This window comes from Pavona decussata, unplaced genomic scaffold (genome assembly GCF_977016875.1).
Source record: "Pavona decussata unplaced genomic scaffold, jaPavDecu1.1 SCAFFOLD_58, whole genome shotgun sequence".
Taxonomy (NCBI): domain Eukaryota; kingdom Metazoa; phylum Cnidaria; class Anthozoa; order Scleractinia; family Agariciidae; genus Pavona; species Pavona decussata.
Window position 1 is genome coordinate 1,399,378 of NW_028145480.1, and position 16,100 is coordinate 1,415,477.

At 39.2% G+C, this 16,100-nt stretch overlaps 2 protein-coding genes across 2 annotated transcripts in view; both read left to right on the forward strand.

Moving 5' to 3' along the window:
- The window catches only part of LOC146479533 (lectin-like), a 311,213-nt gene that overhangs the window by 234,883 nt on the left and 60,230 nt on the right, over positions 1-16,100 (forward strand). The window lies entirely within an intron of this gene.
- LOC146479553 (L-rhamnose-binding lectin CSL3-like) lies at positions 8,458-15,012 on the forward strand. Its single transcript, XM_085110224.1, has 5 exons — positions 8,458-8,506; positions 9,882-9,959; positions 12,101-12,366; positions 13,150-13,449; positions 14,873-15,012. The coding sequence occupies exons 2-5, from the start codon at positions 9,896-9,898 to the stop codon at positions 14,900-14,902; spliced, it is 660 nt and encodes a 219-aa protein (XP_084966350.1). The 5' UTR covers positions 8,458-8,506; positions 9,882-9,895; the 3' UTR covers positions 14,903-15,012.

The window sequence follows — 16,100 nt, forward strand, 5'->3', positions numbered from 1 at the left end:
GAGGTATACCAGACCATTAATATTAACCCACAAAAGCTACGAAGAGTACCCGAGCTACCTGTCACCCAGACGTCTCTCTGTTTGCAAATTGGCGCGAAGGAAGATAGGTCATTTTTTCTCGTTCCAGTGGTGCCTTGTGCTCATTCAAATTCGATGGGCCTCCAGAGGAAGCAGGTTTTCGAGAATTATGCAAGGGGTGTGCGTCAACAAACACAACATTAACGTCATGACTTACTAGGGGACATACATATGTAGCAGAGTAAAGCGGGGAAGCCGGTTCCTTCGTGTGCATGAAGGTTCAGTCATGGGATGATGAATGAGACGTTTTTACTGCTTCATTTCTATTTTGTAGCGGGAAAAGTTTGCAAGAGCAGTGCACACGATGCACTACTTGGGTCACTTTGTCACCATTTCTTGACGCACAAATTCAAACCAGCTGAATTCATAGCGACAGAACTTCACAAAAACGGGAAGGTAATACGCGCGAGAGAAAGTGTCTCTGCAACATACAAGGGCTTTCTGTCTCTGCTACACATCTGCTAGCGTGGTCCGACCTTTCATTTTTTTTTCTACTCGATGATCCAGCGTCTGAGCAGTATCGAATTCTAAGTACCGCCAGCTTTTTAGCATTAGCGGTTTAAAAAGATGAACAAACGCTAGCTTGTTATATTATTTTCAGAAGTGTTTTGTCTTTCCTCATGTGGTCTTCATGAAACTCCCTTTTATATAATATAATATCCTGGGGATATGTCAAAATTCTCCTGAAATGTCATTAAGCCGAAAAATCGTTGGCACGGCAATTTCCAGGAACGTCCTCAGTGTGCTTGTCGAAAAGATCAGATATAAAACACAAGCGAACGCCCTCTATGGCAATACACTTGCCCATTTCCGTTCTTTTTCAAAACGTCTATCGCTTTTGTCATGTTTCATACCATGGTTCTTTGATATGTTTGTTCGTCGGTGAGATTATCAATCTTTTTTGATAACCGTTCATTAGGTTTTTTCGGATAACCGTTCACTCTAGGTATTCATTTCATATACAGCTTTTTGGCAAGCTTCTCGTCCCCAATGAGTGTCCTACTAATTCCATGTTTGATTTTGGATCTTAACTCCGTTTGGAGCCTTAAGCCTCTCTCAAATTTGATTTCGGTTCAAACCAACTTAATTCCAGTACTTTAATATCGGTTCTTCACTAAGATCCCGGATGTTCCCACATAGCCACGTGACATGCACATGTAGCTAAAGCATCCATCGTGAATGTCAAGCCTGTTAGACTCCTGGTCGCTTTTTCTGGTCCACAAAACATTATGGTAGGAAATTATGCATTCTTGTAAAGCGCAGTGAAATCTGAAAATTGGAGTAATGCGGAAAGTTGAACACTATCACTAGTACAACGCTGGAGAATTCATTCTATAGGCAGACGTGGCTCGATTCTGTGGTACATCATTACCAGTGTGCTTTTGCCGGGGTGTAATGTTTTTCCAAGGCCTTCCTGGTTTTAATCTGCCTTTCGCATAGAGGAAAACGTGTAACGTAGATTTCACCCTTTGTTACGCGATTGTAGTTCAAGTTCTTGAAACCGCACCAAGATGTCACTTTAAGCACGTATGCCAAATCGGAAATCTCCAATCAAAGCCGAAACAAAGACACTACAGGTTATGAGTATCGTTTAAAGGCTATGATCCAGATAAAGATACTGATTCTCCTTAACTACAATTTATAACTTCAGGATAATTATACAAACACTGACAGGTTTCATCATTGTTGAAACATGGCAAACCGAAAACTGCTCTAGAAATAGTGTTAGGAGAATTTGTTAATTCAGTAAAGGACCAGCAAAAATCAAAATGGTAATTCTCCGACTATCAAAATGTGATTTTGGCTTGTTCTTTCACTGTGGCACGTGCCGGGAACAAATCCCTCAAATTCACTTTGTCATGAAGGAAAAAAAAAAGACAAAAAGGCAAAAGCGAAGGCAAAAAGAAAGGAACTTTTGAGAGAAGAAGCACGGAACATTTTCCTGTGAATGACAAACGTAACTGTTTTCCTGTTTTGACAGCGAAAAAAGCTATCGGGAGTACCATATCGCTTTATAGATTTGAGTGCAGTGGATGATAAATACGCTTTCCAGACTACGTTTTTTAGTTCAGTACCAAACTTTTTACTCTTTGCAATTTTTTTTTTTTCGCGAAAGAAATGAATTGCGGTTTCACGAAATGTCACAAATTTTATGCTTATTTCTTTGTCGGACCGAAATCTTGTTGACGGACAGGAATCTAATTATGTGAAGATTTGTCACCTCTACGCAACTGAGACGTGAAAAGTTTTTTATTTCTGCATAGCTACCTTGCTGTTGTTCGCCTGTTCAAAAGGTGAACATCAACAGGGGTCTGCGATTTCAGACCTCTATGAATCCCATCACGCTCCAGTTTGGGAATGAAAATTATGTAAAAATAAGCAGAGAAGGTGACGAGAATGGTATTTTGGGTTTATTAGCCTTCCTCAGACCAACCCGGAATTCTAAAGCCTCTTATAGGAGCCTGGTGACGATCAAAATAAAGGAAGCACCGAACAAAGTAGCCACCAAATATAATGGCGTTAGCATCTGATGAAGCGGAGAACCGAATATAATGAACAGAATATGATAGAGTAAATTATAAAAGCACTTAATACAATAAAGAAAGCAGCGATTGATGTTAGCACTTATAATAAATTATTAAAAGAAAAAGTTGGATTATGCAATTCCAGAGTTTTGGTTGGCTTAGCGGCCATGCTGTATCAGCCATTATGCCATTCCCGAGAAACAGCGAGCATTAAATTGTTTTCTGGTCGTCTTGCAAAGCGAAATCAGCAAAATCTAGCAATATTTCTTGGATGATTAAAACACATATATTCCACTCGCGCTTGTTGATACAAGATGATTATAGCCATCTCGGCGCTTATAACGCGCCTCTTATCCAGTGCGCGCTCGTGGAATAATGCACGAATATAATAATAAAAGCACCCAATACAAAGACGAACCACCAAGTTTTATTAAACTAATAATCATGGATTAGTAAAGTGCGTTCGATCTTATGCATTTATGGCATCCAGACCAAAGCGAGTCAACCTGCGGGACTTCACTTAACAAGCGGGATTTAAAGCCCATGCATGAAATCGAGGCGAGTCGTCAGCCAGTCCAAGATGGCACCCAAACCCTGAAATCGCACAGTATCCAGAAGAAGCGACACAAATAGTGTGCGTTCTCCTAACGTGGAACGCAGTTGGCATCGAACACAAGCTCACAGAAGTATTAAGTATAATGAAAAAAAGCACTGAATATAAAAACGGTATAATACCAAAAATGCAACTAGGCAGTCGTGGCGTTCCATACTTTCCGCAAATGTATAGATCACTTTGCCTCCGGCCGTTTCAGAGTTCAAGGCTTCCCTCTTTCCAAGTGAAAGCGAGAATTTGACTGAGTTTACTTGAAGGCTAGTAGGTTATTTTGTTTGTTGTTAAACAAATCTTCCCCCAATTATAGGTATAAGTTAAGGTAGATAATTTCTGCTTTGAATACTAATGTTGAATAATTATCTTTCCGCCAGATGGAATATTTTGGATGGCACTTTGAATACCAAATTAAACGAAAATGTTAATTCATTAATTTATTTAATTCAAGTTGATTCATCAATGTTATTTTCAGGGCAAGTTCTTCATGCGGTCATTGTTTTCAGCCAGATCACGAAGAAGAGGATACTGAATTCGCGAGCGTTGCCGATGAAGGTAACATAATATACTTGAAAGATGAGGAAAACTGAAAAAAAAAAACAAATGGTCATTTATGAATCAAAACTGCAACTCTCTTGACTTCATTTAAGCGCTATAAATCAGTTTATATTCGGCTTTGAAACAGGAAACTAAAGTAGCGACGTTGGCAATGCCAACGAAAACGTCCCTTGAAAATATAACTTCGTGCTACTTCGCGATTGTTTCACCTCATCCAACTTGTACAAAAACAGCGCACTTATACCCAGGAACGAAATTGGTAGTCGTGGCGTTCGAGTGAAGAAAGAGAATGAAAAATTCACGGTCGTGTGCTCACGTTCTTCACAAAACGTAGCTCAAATTTGGTTATTTCACGTTGTCGTTTTGCAGAGGACAGAAAAGAAATGTACCAAAATTTAAAACGCACGTACAAGGCGATTGTTTTTTTTTGTTTTTTTTTTTTGCGCTGTTGTCGTCGCGGCATCGTGGTCGTCGTTGCTTAAGTTCCAACGCACAAAGCACTTCTCGCTTTTAAATTGCAAATTGCTATCTTTCGTTAGTAAAAGAAACATCAACATTGCCGCCACCACGGCTTCGCCGTCCGCGGTAGTCGCTCCCGGAAAACACTCTCCGGTAGCAACGGTTTCGTTCGATCGAATCAAAGCTAACTTCATTTCATTAAACCTGAGTTTGCTCAAACCCCCTAAACAACCTATTTTTAAGCGATAATATTTCAACGCAAAATTTCAGTCGAGAATAAGATTTGATCATTTAAGCTCTCCCACCTCGCCCAACATCAGGCCCTCATCTTTCGAATGTTAACCCTCTTACTGAAATTTCTGCCTGACAAATTTCAACCAGAGAAACAAAACTTTCTGCTTTAAAAAAACTCGTATTTGCTTGAAAACAGGGGGCTTAGTTTAGTGATTTTACGCGCGATGATGTTGCGTTCAGTTATTTTACTCAATAAAGTCCGGTGCGTCGTCGGCATCATGGGACCTTATAAACAGAGACGACGACGACGACGCCAACGAAAACGGAACTTAAAAATGACATTCGCGTTTTCTAAATAAATTCGTGAAGATTTCTACTCATTTAGTTTGTGTAACGTGGACGAGTTATCCAGGAGCTAACGTCGTTAAGGAGCGGCTTTTTAAAAAGTTCAGAAAGAGAAAGGAAAATTTAAATAATCATCACGCGTTCACGTTCCCCATAAAACCTTGAATGTGGTCATTTCACGTCGTTGTTTTGCAGAGGACGACCAATAAATGTACCAAAGTGCATAACGAACGTGGGTGAAGAGTAAGTCAGTTTTACTAAGTAAAGCTATTGTTTTCGACGTTCTCGTTGCCTTCGTCGTCGCTGCTTAAGGTCCCTATAATTGTTATCTACAAGTACCTTAACAATTTCACAAACTTTGATTTTACTCTAGTAAGAAATGACTCTGTTCTCTAGCACAATTAAATACCGTTAAATAACACCCTGAAGGACTGACCTTCACCTCTCTTCAACTGACACGCACTAATTGAACCAAATTAAGCAGCTAGTGTTTTGTGTTTTATGCACATTATCAGGGGCACCCAACGGATCGTTTCGGTAAATTATCTGTTCGGAAGGCCGTTAATCCCCTACAATTTTCTTAGTTGTTATTTACCGAAAAAAGGTCAGCTAAGATTTTCGGAAAGGAAATAAGACTTGATAAGATCTAAGGTTTTCGGGAAATGGACAAAAATGCCCTAGTAATTTCGAAAAGACTCAAGTTCCCCTATAATGACCAAACAGATAAAAATATTATAGCGCTGCGTAAAATGAACCTAATGTATAGAGCTTTAAAGGCACTCCAGATAGCCTAAAATAGCGTTACAAAGGATCTAAGAGAAAACTGTCGTTGGGTGCCGCTGACATTGTGACTGGAGCGACCTTGATGCCACGATGAGAGTGTCCGGCTCCATTACTGACCGCTTTATAACAATAAATGTTAATTGTTAGTACGCATTATCGCTTGTTTCACAGCTCAGTAGCGCCATACCCATTAAAAGTTTTGTTTCCTTCTAGTATCTCATTAATTTCGTCGTGAAAGAGGATCATTCCGTTGAGAGTCAACCGAAACTATATAATGTCGTCTTTCTCTTAAATTTGGTACTTCTGTCTTGAACATCAACGAATTGACTTGAACTTTAGATAATTTTTAAACTATTTTTGGTAGTGAATTCGAACGTAGATTTTTTATCACGAATCATACTTGTGCAACATAAAAGCCAAGATATTTCTGTAAGCATCCGATGGAGGGAAATCGTGTTTTTGCTATTCGGGTTATTTCGGAGTTTGCCAAAGTCTGCTGGAAACATATCCGTCATTGCACTGAAGAATTCTCTGAAGAATTAAACACAATACGCGGATCCTATTGTTCGCCTTATTTTGCTGGCCATTTCGGCGTCTTCGCAAAAGTGATTTTGTTTCGATCTCCGCCTACTCAACGACAAACAATGGCCACCCTTCGTCTTGCCCTAGGGTGATCTAAGACTATAGAGAATAGATAGAAAGCCCAGAGAGCTAGTGCTAAACTGAAAATCTTCTTATAATTAGGTGAGTTTCATCCAGGGTACACCGCAATGGAGTGACAATTTAATACAACGAACTGGTACGTTTTGCTTTCAGCACGGTCGGTGTTGCCTCTTCTAGCTGGGACTGAGTGGGAGGGTAGTATCCGTTTTGATGTAAGTAGATTGTTACCATGAACTAAAAGGGTTTCTAATAGAACCACCTATGCTAACAAAAGAGAATTCATGCTATTAGAAGTCAATTGTTATAGTTTTGTAATTGTTTTGGTCGTATCTACAACATCTTTTTCTTTTAAACGGAGAGATCAATCTGAACTTCGACGGACATGTCAGAATAACTTATTTATCAGTTTGTTTCTGTTGCAAAAATCGATCAAGTGGCTCTCAGCGATTTATTCAGTCGGTGAAAACCTGTTCGGATCGCCTAATCGCATCAGAAGGGATTGGGCCTTGTCGTGCGAAGAAAAGCTACTGGCGCTTTCAGTATTTGGTGTTTTGTCACCTGAAACTTTAGCAACAAGGGAAAAGGGACGAAAAAGGTAGTTGAGAGAGCGGAGTAAGGCCGGCTAGGATCTTTGACTTTAGGCCAAAGACGACTTATGAATTCGAGGGATAGGAATCTATTCTCTTAAATTTGCTGGGCCACTTTAAAATTCAGTTAAAAATCCGAACAGATCAAAGTGTGTTAGCGTACACAAATATCTCTTGTAAAGGCCCAAAAGATATCTTGAAAACCAAGAAACGACATTTAAAGTATTCGTCTAAAATTTGTACAGAATAAAAAAACAACAAAAAAAACAACAAACCAAATGTGATTGTTCTACGACTCTGGCTTAACCTTGAACCTCATGCACCGTTCGCTAACTGCGTAGGTGTGAAATTAGAATTTTTTTCATCCAATTGGGACGACGTTGTACAAAACGACACCTTAGTCACGAAAGCCTGTTGCAAAATAGCTTTCATCTAGAACAATAACACTTTAAAATTTGATCCACTGTCTCAAACGTTAGAACTACCCTCTACAGATTGATAAACAGCTTAACAAGAAAGTACTCTTCAGTGGATTTTATTTGAATAGTTCACTTAGGATCGTTTTCACACACTCAAAATAGTCCGGCGAGCAATGTATTGCAACGTACTGGATCCATGATTGATCTGACCTCTCTACAGTCAGATAACCGTCCCTCAAGAAAATCGGAGATGCGCTGGCCCTGTACTGGCGGCCATACACGAAAGCTATTATACTACACACTCTTACTGGTTTCTATTCCCTCTGAAAAAAAACGAGGAGACAAAACTGAGGCTTATTTGAAGCTACTGTGCAAATCGACAATGCGTTCCACACAAGCACGAGGACCCCTGAGATGCAGAGTTTAAATGCCACTAACACTCTCCATTCCCCCTTGACCCCCCCCCCCCCCCCCGACAACATCGCTAATGAGTTTGTGTCGCTATAGTTAAATGGTTATAAAGCATGACTACTTTCTTTGTTATATGTTTTTGGCCTTGATTGTGCACAAACTACAATAGATTTGAAACGTGTCAGAGTAACCGACTGATCGAAGCGTTCCTAACTGTAGTGTAAACATTAAAACAAAGGATTGTGCATGGTCGCAGCCCTTCCAACATAAATTGCAACAAGGTTTCATTACCAGTCCCTCAATTAACTATGCTGTCGCGAAATGGAGTCTTCTATTGTATCAATTACCTGGACCGGGAGAAACCATTTGCCGCAACTTTTTATGGCCGCTTTGACCAAAATCTGAACAAACTCTCCCATCAAATTTGACCGCAAGTTAGTTTCAACCATCATGAGATCGGCATTTTATTTTTTAACAGCACCGTAAACAGTATTGTTTTTCTTCACTTTTCTCGCCCCCGCTGCACTTATTGTCTTTTATGGCCTCCTTAAAAGCTCTTTGTTAGAAACATTCTGGTTGTCAAGTGAAATCAAGAATGTTGTTTGTCTTTGAATTACAATAGACCGCCTCCTTGGCCATCTTCACGCCCTTTTCACCCACACACACAAAAGAGACGCACGAAACCGTATAACCACGAGGAGATGGGATCAAGACACACCATTGGCTAAAGCGATAAAGGTAGTGCGCATAAAAGAGAGATGAAAATATAGGATCGACACTGCTCAATTAACCTTCTGCTGAGTAACGCGAGAGACGTTTGGAGAGTGGAGAAAATTGGTAAGTTTTTTATCATCCGTTTTGAAGTCGTTTTTGTACGACGAGCTCGAACGAGGAGTGTTGTCCCCGAGCCGAATTTTGGCTGAATTACGACCTCTTTTTATTCCTCTTTAAGTGTATTTGCAGTACTTCGTAGTATAAACCTTTTTGCAATAAGATACTAGATTTTCCTTGCTACTTGTCATTTTAATCTTCAGTAACATGGGAAACGCATTTTGTTTTTAAATTAATTAAGGGACGGAAAATTGAGTTAAAGAGCAAAATAAGGCCAGCTGAGATATTCGGAAAACTAACAACAACTTGATCATAAATTTGGAGATAAAAAGGCCTACTTTCTAGAATTCTCTGCGACTTAAAAATGATTTAGCTTAAGGTCCGAACACTGAGATCAAACTTCGTTGGCGTATACAAATATCCCTTTAAAAGGCCGAAATAAACAAACAAACAAACAAACAACGAAAAACGATACTTGAAGCGTTTTTCTTTAATGTTTTTGTTGGGTGCTCAGAATTTAATTTTTATTTTAAATTTCGTCTTCAAACTTGTTCCCAACCTTACCTTTTTCAAAAAGTCCACATCACGCGCACTGCTCATTTGGAATGCTCGCACTTTAGGATTCCATATACACAGAAGCAAAAACAATTCATAAACATGTTGCGTGGCATAGCATAATACATAATGCATGATGCTCGGTGAAATTGTTTCGAATAGTCAGAGCGTTGCTCCTCAAACTGAAAAGTTAGGAAACAAACCTTGAGTTTCCGCTTTTAAAAAGAAATTCTGAAGTCATTGTTTTATAAGCCAAAATTACTTGCGCTTCAACCAAGGAAGACCCCGCGCGCAAACTGTAAGCGAAACAAATGGTTTATACAGCACGTTCTGGCAATGAAATTGCGTATTTAGAAAGACCTTTTCCATAAATGGCGGCCGAATTACTATTCTTTTCGATGTATGTTAATTAGCCCTGCTAACCTCCTTTTGGAGTAAAAATTCTTTTGAATAATTTTGCATGTGCTCTGAATAGACTAGTAAGTTTTATTTTCATAAAAAAATAAAAATAAAATTTATCTGCCGCAATTTATGAAAAGGTCTTTAAGTTGAATAAGCCCACATTAATTGACAATCCCTAAAAGCTCAACTAGGAGAATCCTTGCCTAGAGAAAGGTAGGCATTTACCGTGGGAAGAAGGAGAGGAAGAAGAAGACCGCTTCAACAGCACTTTTCAGTATCTTTAATTGTCAGTGGTAGAAGAGGACAAAATAATACTTGCGCGTCTGTAAAAAAAAAAAACTAAACGGGAACAACATGCAGGAAACGAAGTTTCAAAGTGTCTTGTCTGTTCTGATTTATCGTTCTCCATCTTCTTTCTTCTCAGAGAGTTTTTCAAGAATGTGGAAAGCTTGTGCAGTGTTCATCCTCACAATTGCCGTGAGCGGAATCTACTCTGACGACTGTAAGATTTTTTTAACGCTGACAGGAGTTACCTTGATCTGGTGATGATCAGGCCCCAGTTCATGTTCAAAAGACTGATAACTCTATTCAGTGGATGAATCATTGTCCAGTGGATAACATATACTCCAACCAATACATTTTTTATTTCTCTGGATAGGGACTTTTATCCGCTGAATAAAGTTATACGCTCTTTGAACAACTGGGGCCTGTCCAAAAAAAACTTGACATTTTTTCTTGAAATGTCCACTTGAGAAAAGATATAAAACGAGCAGCATAGGAACCCGTAACTTTTTGGCTCTTGACAACAACACATGCACATAAATTCACTACTCAAGAGGTTCCGAGCTAATGAAAACAATTTTGTAGTTTATCTGAAGAATCAAAAGCCGTGAGCTTAAAGGGGTAGTGTCACCTATTTCTACTGTCATTTTCAATAATCTATAAAACATTGCTATGGAAGTAGACGTTAAAATAATGGCACGATCAGTTTTGCTAGCAATAACCCTACAGGTGCACAGAAACTAGATGGCTAGGATGAAAATGGATTGCAACATGAAAAAAATTGGCCGTTTTTTCAAGTTTCTTACGAGTATTTCAGAAACATTTTCCAACATTCAACTCATTTATAGTTTATTGTTCCTCGGAGAAATATTTCCACTCGGTGCTGTAAAAATAATTCTATGTTAGAAAAGAGGTTCTTAGTCAAATCATTGAGCAGTTTTTACCAAAATACAGCAAAATCTCCGTGACAATGCCCCTTTAAGAGAAACATTGCACGTTTAATTGTAAATTTGATTGATTGAACGTGCTTGGAAAAGGTTATTCTTCGGACTAGACTTTAAGTTGATATGATACATAACCTGTAAATTCCAAATGCATCTTGTGATAGGGTTTTGGATATTTGTCTTTTCTATTCTATTTACGGTCCAACTTATTTTCGTGTAATTTTGCCATAAAATGTTCAAAACTTGGCAGTCAAATCACTCGCCTGTGGCTCGTGGTTCCACTTGAGTTTTCAATATTTTCTGACGCCATATTATTGTCTATAAGAGTTTATACAATGCGCTGAATACTACGCGTGCTGTGATTGGTCGTTGCCCATGATCTATTAAAGTACAGACACACGGATGACGTCACGGGAAAAATTGTTTTCTTTGTTTTGTACAACATGGCGCGCAGTTTTGAAAATGTTTGCGAGATTAATTCGAATTGAGCAAGTGAAGGCCTCGAGAAAAGTTTAGCAGAAGTTGTTAACAAACAAGAAAAAGAAGAAACCAAGGCGAAAGTGTTCTTGTCAATTTGAAAATGCCTAAATTGGAACAAATCTTCAAAACAGCTGTTAGCGCTACGAAAAGGCTCACAGTTTTAGAAATATTTACTAGATTATTCTGCTTTGAGCAAGTGAAGGCCTCGGAAAAAAATAAGAGGAAGCTGTTTACGAGTACGATAATGAAGAAGAGAAGAAGCCGACACGGAAAGTAGCGTTGGTGACTTTGAAAATGCCTGAACTGGCACAAATCGAACAGTCAAGCACTACGAGGCAAGTTTGTCGTGTTTCCTTTCTGTTCATTGTATAAAACAAATAGATTCCAAGTTGCCGTGCGTCTGTTCAGTAATAGATCATAGAAGACGTCAAAATGTGGTAAGAACATCAGTGACACACTCGCCTGCGGCTCGTGTGCCACTTTTTTGTTCTTACCACATTTTGACGTCATCTGTGATCTATTACTGAACAGACGCACGGCAACTTGGGATCTATTTGTTAATTATTATTCAACTAAAATCTAACACTGCCCAAATATGGTCATGGTGCACTGAATATTCGTCGTTCGTGTATCCTTCGATACACGCAATTTTGTGTGTTGGGGAGAAAAATAGCAAAATAAGGTCATCAGCATTTCTGTAATAAAACTGTGCTTTTTCACCAAAGAATGTGTTGAATAATAAAACAATTATCCAGGCCAATATTGCGGAAAATCCCCGCTTGATTTTGCAGGATAAGCTTTAAAAAGACCATTGAAAACTGCCGTCAATTTGCTTTCGCATATCATCGATGCTCACGTGTTCCACATGAGCCACGAGGCTTTGAAAAGTCGTTGTTTGGACCTATGACTAACGCATTATATGTTGGTGTTCCTACAGTAAGGCATGTGACAGTTTGCCAGGGTTCTGCGCTCAAAATCGAATGTCAGGGAGACCAGAAACTTGAGATCACGGCTGCAGATTTTGGAAGGTCGGCCCATGGTGTTTGCAAGGGACTCTTTGATCTCGACTGGAACACTAATTGCCACACCGCCGCTGCCTTGGAAATCACCAGGAGAGAGTGTGGAGGCCTGCAGTCCTGCGTGCTTCATGCATCTATTTCAGAGTATGGAGATCCTTGCTTGTTCATCAAGAAATATTTGACGGTATGTGAGGCAGTTGTGTGCATGTGTGTTATTTGGCTTCTCTTTTGATAGGTAGTAAAAAAAAACCCGACTTACTAGAATTCCATCTTTGTAGCATAAATTTGTCTACAGACACCGTATAAGTCAACTTTGTTGGTTCATGCCGCATAACTCATTTTGTGGTTTTATATATGCAGTTAAAACGTTAGAATAATATTTATATCAAGTGCATGGAGTCTAATTGATATGACTAGCAGAGTCACTTGTTATCAGTACTGCCTGGATGTGATTTGATAAGCTACAAAATTCTTTCGACAACATATTACCTTCACAAATTTCTATCGGACAGGTTTGTATCTGGAAAAAGGAAATGTGTATTCTTGATCATTGTTTAGAAGAGAAAATAAATAATCAATCTGTGTGATTTATTACAAATTTTCATGGTGACCGAGCATAAGCGTCAATAATTCAAATTTATGGAGATTGAAATTTCTTCAATTATTAGTCAGTTTTCTCTGAAGATCTAAAGATGAGTTTTTCACTTTTTCCACCAACAAATACAATCGAATGCGCTGCAGCCTAAACGCAGATCATGGAACAAGTTTGTCAACAATAAAAGAGAATGAGATTAGATTGTGCATTTTTAAAATATAGCCTTGAGTCATCACGCTTTGGAAGGAATGTTGCTGATAATTCTATACAAATTTTATTAACACTCCCCAAAGCGGCTTTTCGTTGTTAATAGTACAAAACTACAATATATAAAACAAAGTCAGTGAAATGAGTATCCTTCCTGGCCAACAGGTTTCCTATAGGTGCGTTGCCAGCAGACCAAGCGACGTGGAACTGGTGCGGGTTTGTGAAAATGGGCGACACCGTATTGAATGTCCCAACAACCGCAAGATCAACATCGTGTTCGCAAACTATGGCCGCCTGAAGGGAGCACACATCTGTGGGGGAATTGTCCTGTCCTCTCAGTGTGGTATCAGCACGTCGATGCCCGTTGTTAGGCATGACTGCCAGGGAAAACAGTTTTGTGAGCTTATTGCCACCAATGGAAAATTCGGCGGCGATCCTTGCCTGCTTACCTCGAAGTATCTAGAAGTAAGTTAGGATGTTGAACTATATAATTACTGCAGATTAACACCTAAGAAACGATATTCCATCGCCTGTCATTTTCGAAATACAGTCGAACCTCCCTTTGCGACCACCTCTCGTAAGCGACCACCTCTCATTAGCGACCACTTTTCCAAAATACCAAAAGTTTTCAAGTCAAACCACTATAGATGGAACCTCTCGTAGGCGACCACCTCCCGTAGGCGACCACCTCTCGTAAGCGACCACTTTTAGAGATGATTGTTTAAAATTTTCAGTTGTTTCTAACCTCCCGTAGGCGACCACATGACACACAATCTGCTGTTGCTCTCACCGGCGAAAATTGCAAACTGTATCGCTGTAACATATTGGCCCACATCACTACAGCAGACGCCGTATTAAAATCTCACAGCTGGTGCTACCGGAAGTGTCTCTCGAAACAATTGATAACATACACATGCACTATGGTGTACACTGAAATAAACTTTAATCAGGTTGAATCCCTTGTAGGAAAGAAACTCTCTTATCTTTTAAATAGTATGCATGTACATGCATGACCAGTGATGACTCTCTCAACCTTGTATTACTCAACAACGAAAAATTGTGGCGATAAAGAACGTCAACTGGATTATGTAACAATCAAACAAGCGCAAAAGTTGTAGATGTTTTACGCTTGAAATATAACATTGCAAAAACGCCGTTTACCGTTTGCTCCTAAATCAGACAGTCTGAAGAAAAGTTATTACTTTTGGTTTCGATAAGCACTGGCAAAAGGGTTAGCTCTCCGCAATTACCATATGTAAATTACCCGAAATTTAGACGCCCTGTGGTCTGAACTCTGGTAAGCGACCACCTCCCGTAAGCGACCACATATCCTTGACATTATGGGTGGTCGCTTACGGGAGGTTCGACTGTACTACGAATCATTGAAGCACAGCATGGAAATGTAATAATAACGTAATTGTGACACTTAAGAATTCCTTCATAGACCGAACGAGATTTATTTATTTTCAATCTCTTACCCAGAGTCATCAGGCTCTTTGGCAAGCGGTTGATTGCCAGGAGAGACTCTGGGGAACTGGAATTTTATTACCTCACAATTTCTGCGGTAAAACAATGCAAACTGTTACGGGACAGCCAATCAAAAAATTTAAATTGTTTCGAATTCTCCAGAGTCTCTCCTGGCGCCCACCCGCTGACCAAAAAGCCTGAGGACTCTGGGTACGAGATTGATTTATTTTGGTAGGTGTATTTAGGTTAGGCTTTGTTTGGTTGATACACGCGATGTGATTCCCTTTTCTTTGGGGTTTAGATTTTGCTTCAACTAGAGAGAGAATTAACCCACGCATGCACAAAAGGGCAAAGCGGTTCTCTAAAGGCTTACCTTGATGTTATGGTTTTTTTTTAATATATCTATTTTTTATTTTTGCAGGTTAGGTACGAGTGCAAGCAAAACCTGTAACCGAGAAATATGCTGACTGACATGGGGATGAGTACAACGGACAAAAGGCGCAAACATTGGGGGAATTAACTGCATTGTAAAACGAAATACAACATAGATAATAAAGTGGTTTAAGGGCTCATGAGCTTCGTTTCTTCCGTTTTGTTTTGTTCTTATATAAGATACTTTTTTAACTTATCTGTTAAAAATAATCAAAATATCACAGCACGTATAAGGAAAAATAACAGTACAGTGACAAAACAAAACTACACGTTAATTTTATAATTAAAGTAAAAACAAACAGGTTTGTAACGCTTAAACGAATCAAAAGAGTGGTAGTTTTGATTTCAAAATTATTTGTTTTGATACTGGGAGCGATAGAGGTATATTTTTCAGTCAGTGAGACAGGCATACTCGGAATTAAAACGAAACTCCCAGTTATCCCTTCTAATTTCTAGTTCGTATGCTCTACCGCTAAGCTAGAGGAGAATAGCTAGCTATGGGCATTTTTAAGACTAGTTCCTGTGAAAAACATCCATCATACCTGTACCATTTTATTCACTAGACTTCAGTTAAAACACAACAACTCATCTCTTTCACATGAATTGTTTTGTTTCTGTCAGTTTTCAAATAACAGTGAGGAATTAGTTCAACAATTCCGTTTGGCACTCAAAATGCTCTCTAACATGTATGATCGGGTCAAAAGATTATTTAAGGTGACTCCATACAGTTATTTGGCGCGTGGCGACTGGGTCCTAAAATGGCGCTAGCGCGCGCAGTTTTCTTACTGGTACAGGAATTTTCATTCCGGCTGAAACGCGAAACAAAGCCTGTTTTAGGCCGAAAAGTAAGGCTATTTTAACTACTTTTGCACGGTGAATTTTTCTGAAAATTGGTTCAATGTTAGGATTTAGCGGGTATTTGTATTTCAAAAACTCTTAGGGAGAATTATACATGGACAACTGCAATAAATAGCGTAAACGAAAATTGCCGAAATTGGCCAAACGTATGTACAGAATCTGTTTTGACTTTACGAGGAGATATTTTGTGAGTTTCTCTCTTCTTAACACAAAAAATAGCGACATTTTACCGCGCGAAATTCGGACAAACCCGTTTTGAAACTAGCTTGGAGTGAAGGAATCAAGAGAGGTATCATCTGCTGGTTGCCATGGAAACGGGGTTTACCGTTGTAACAGTGATTTTAGCAAAGCGCAAGGAC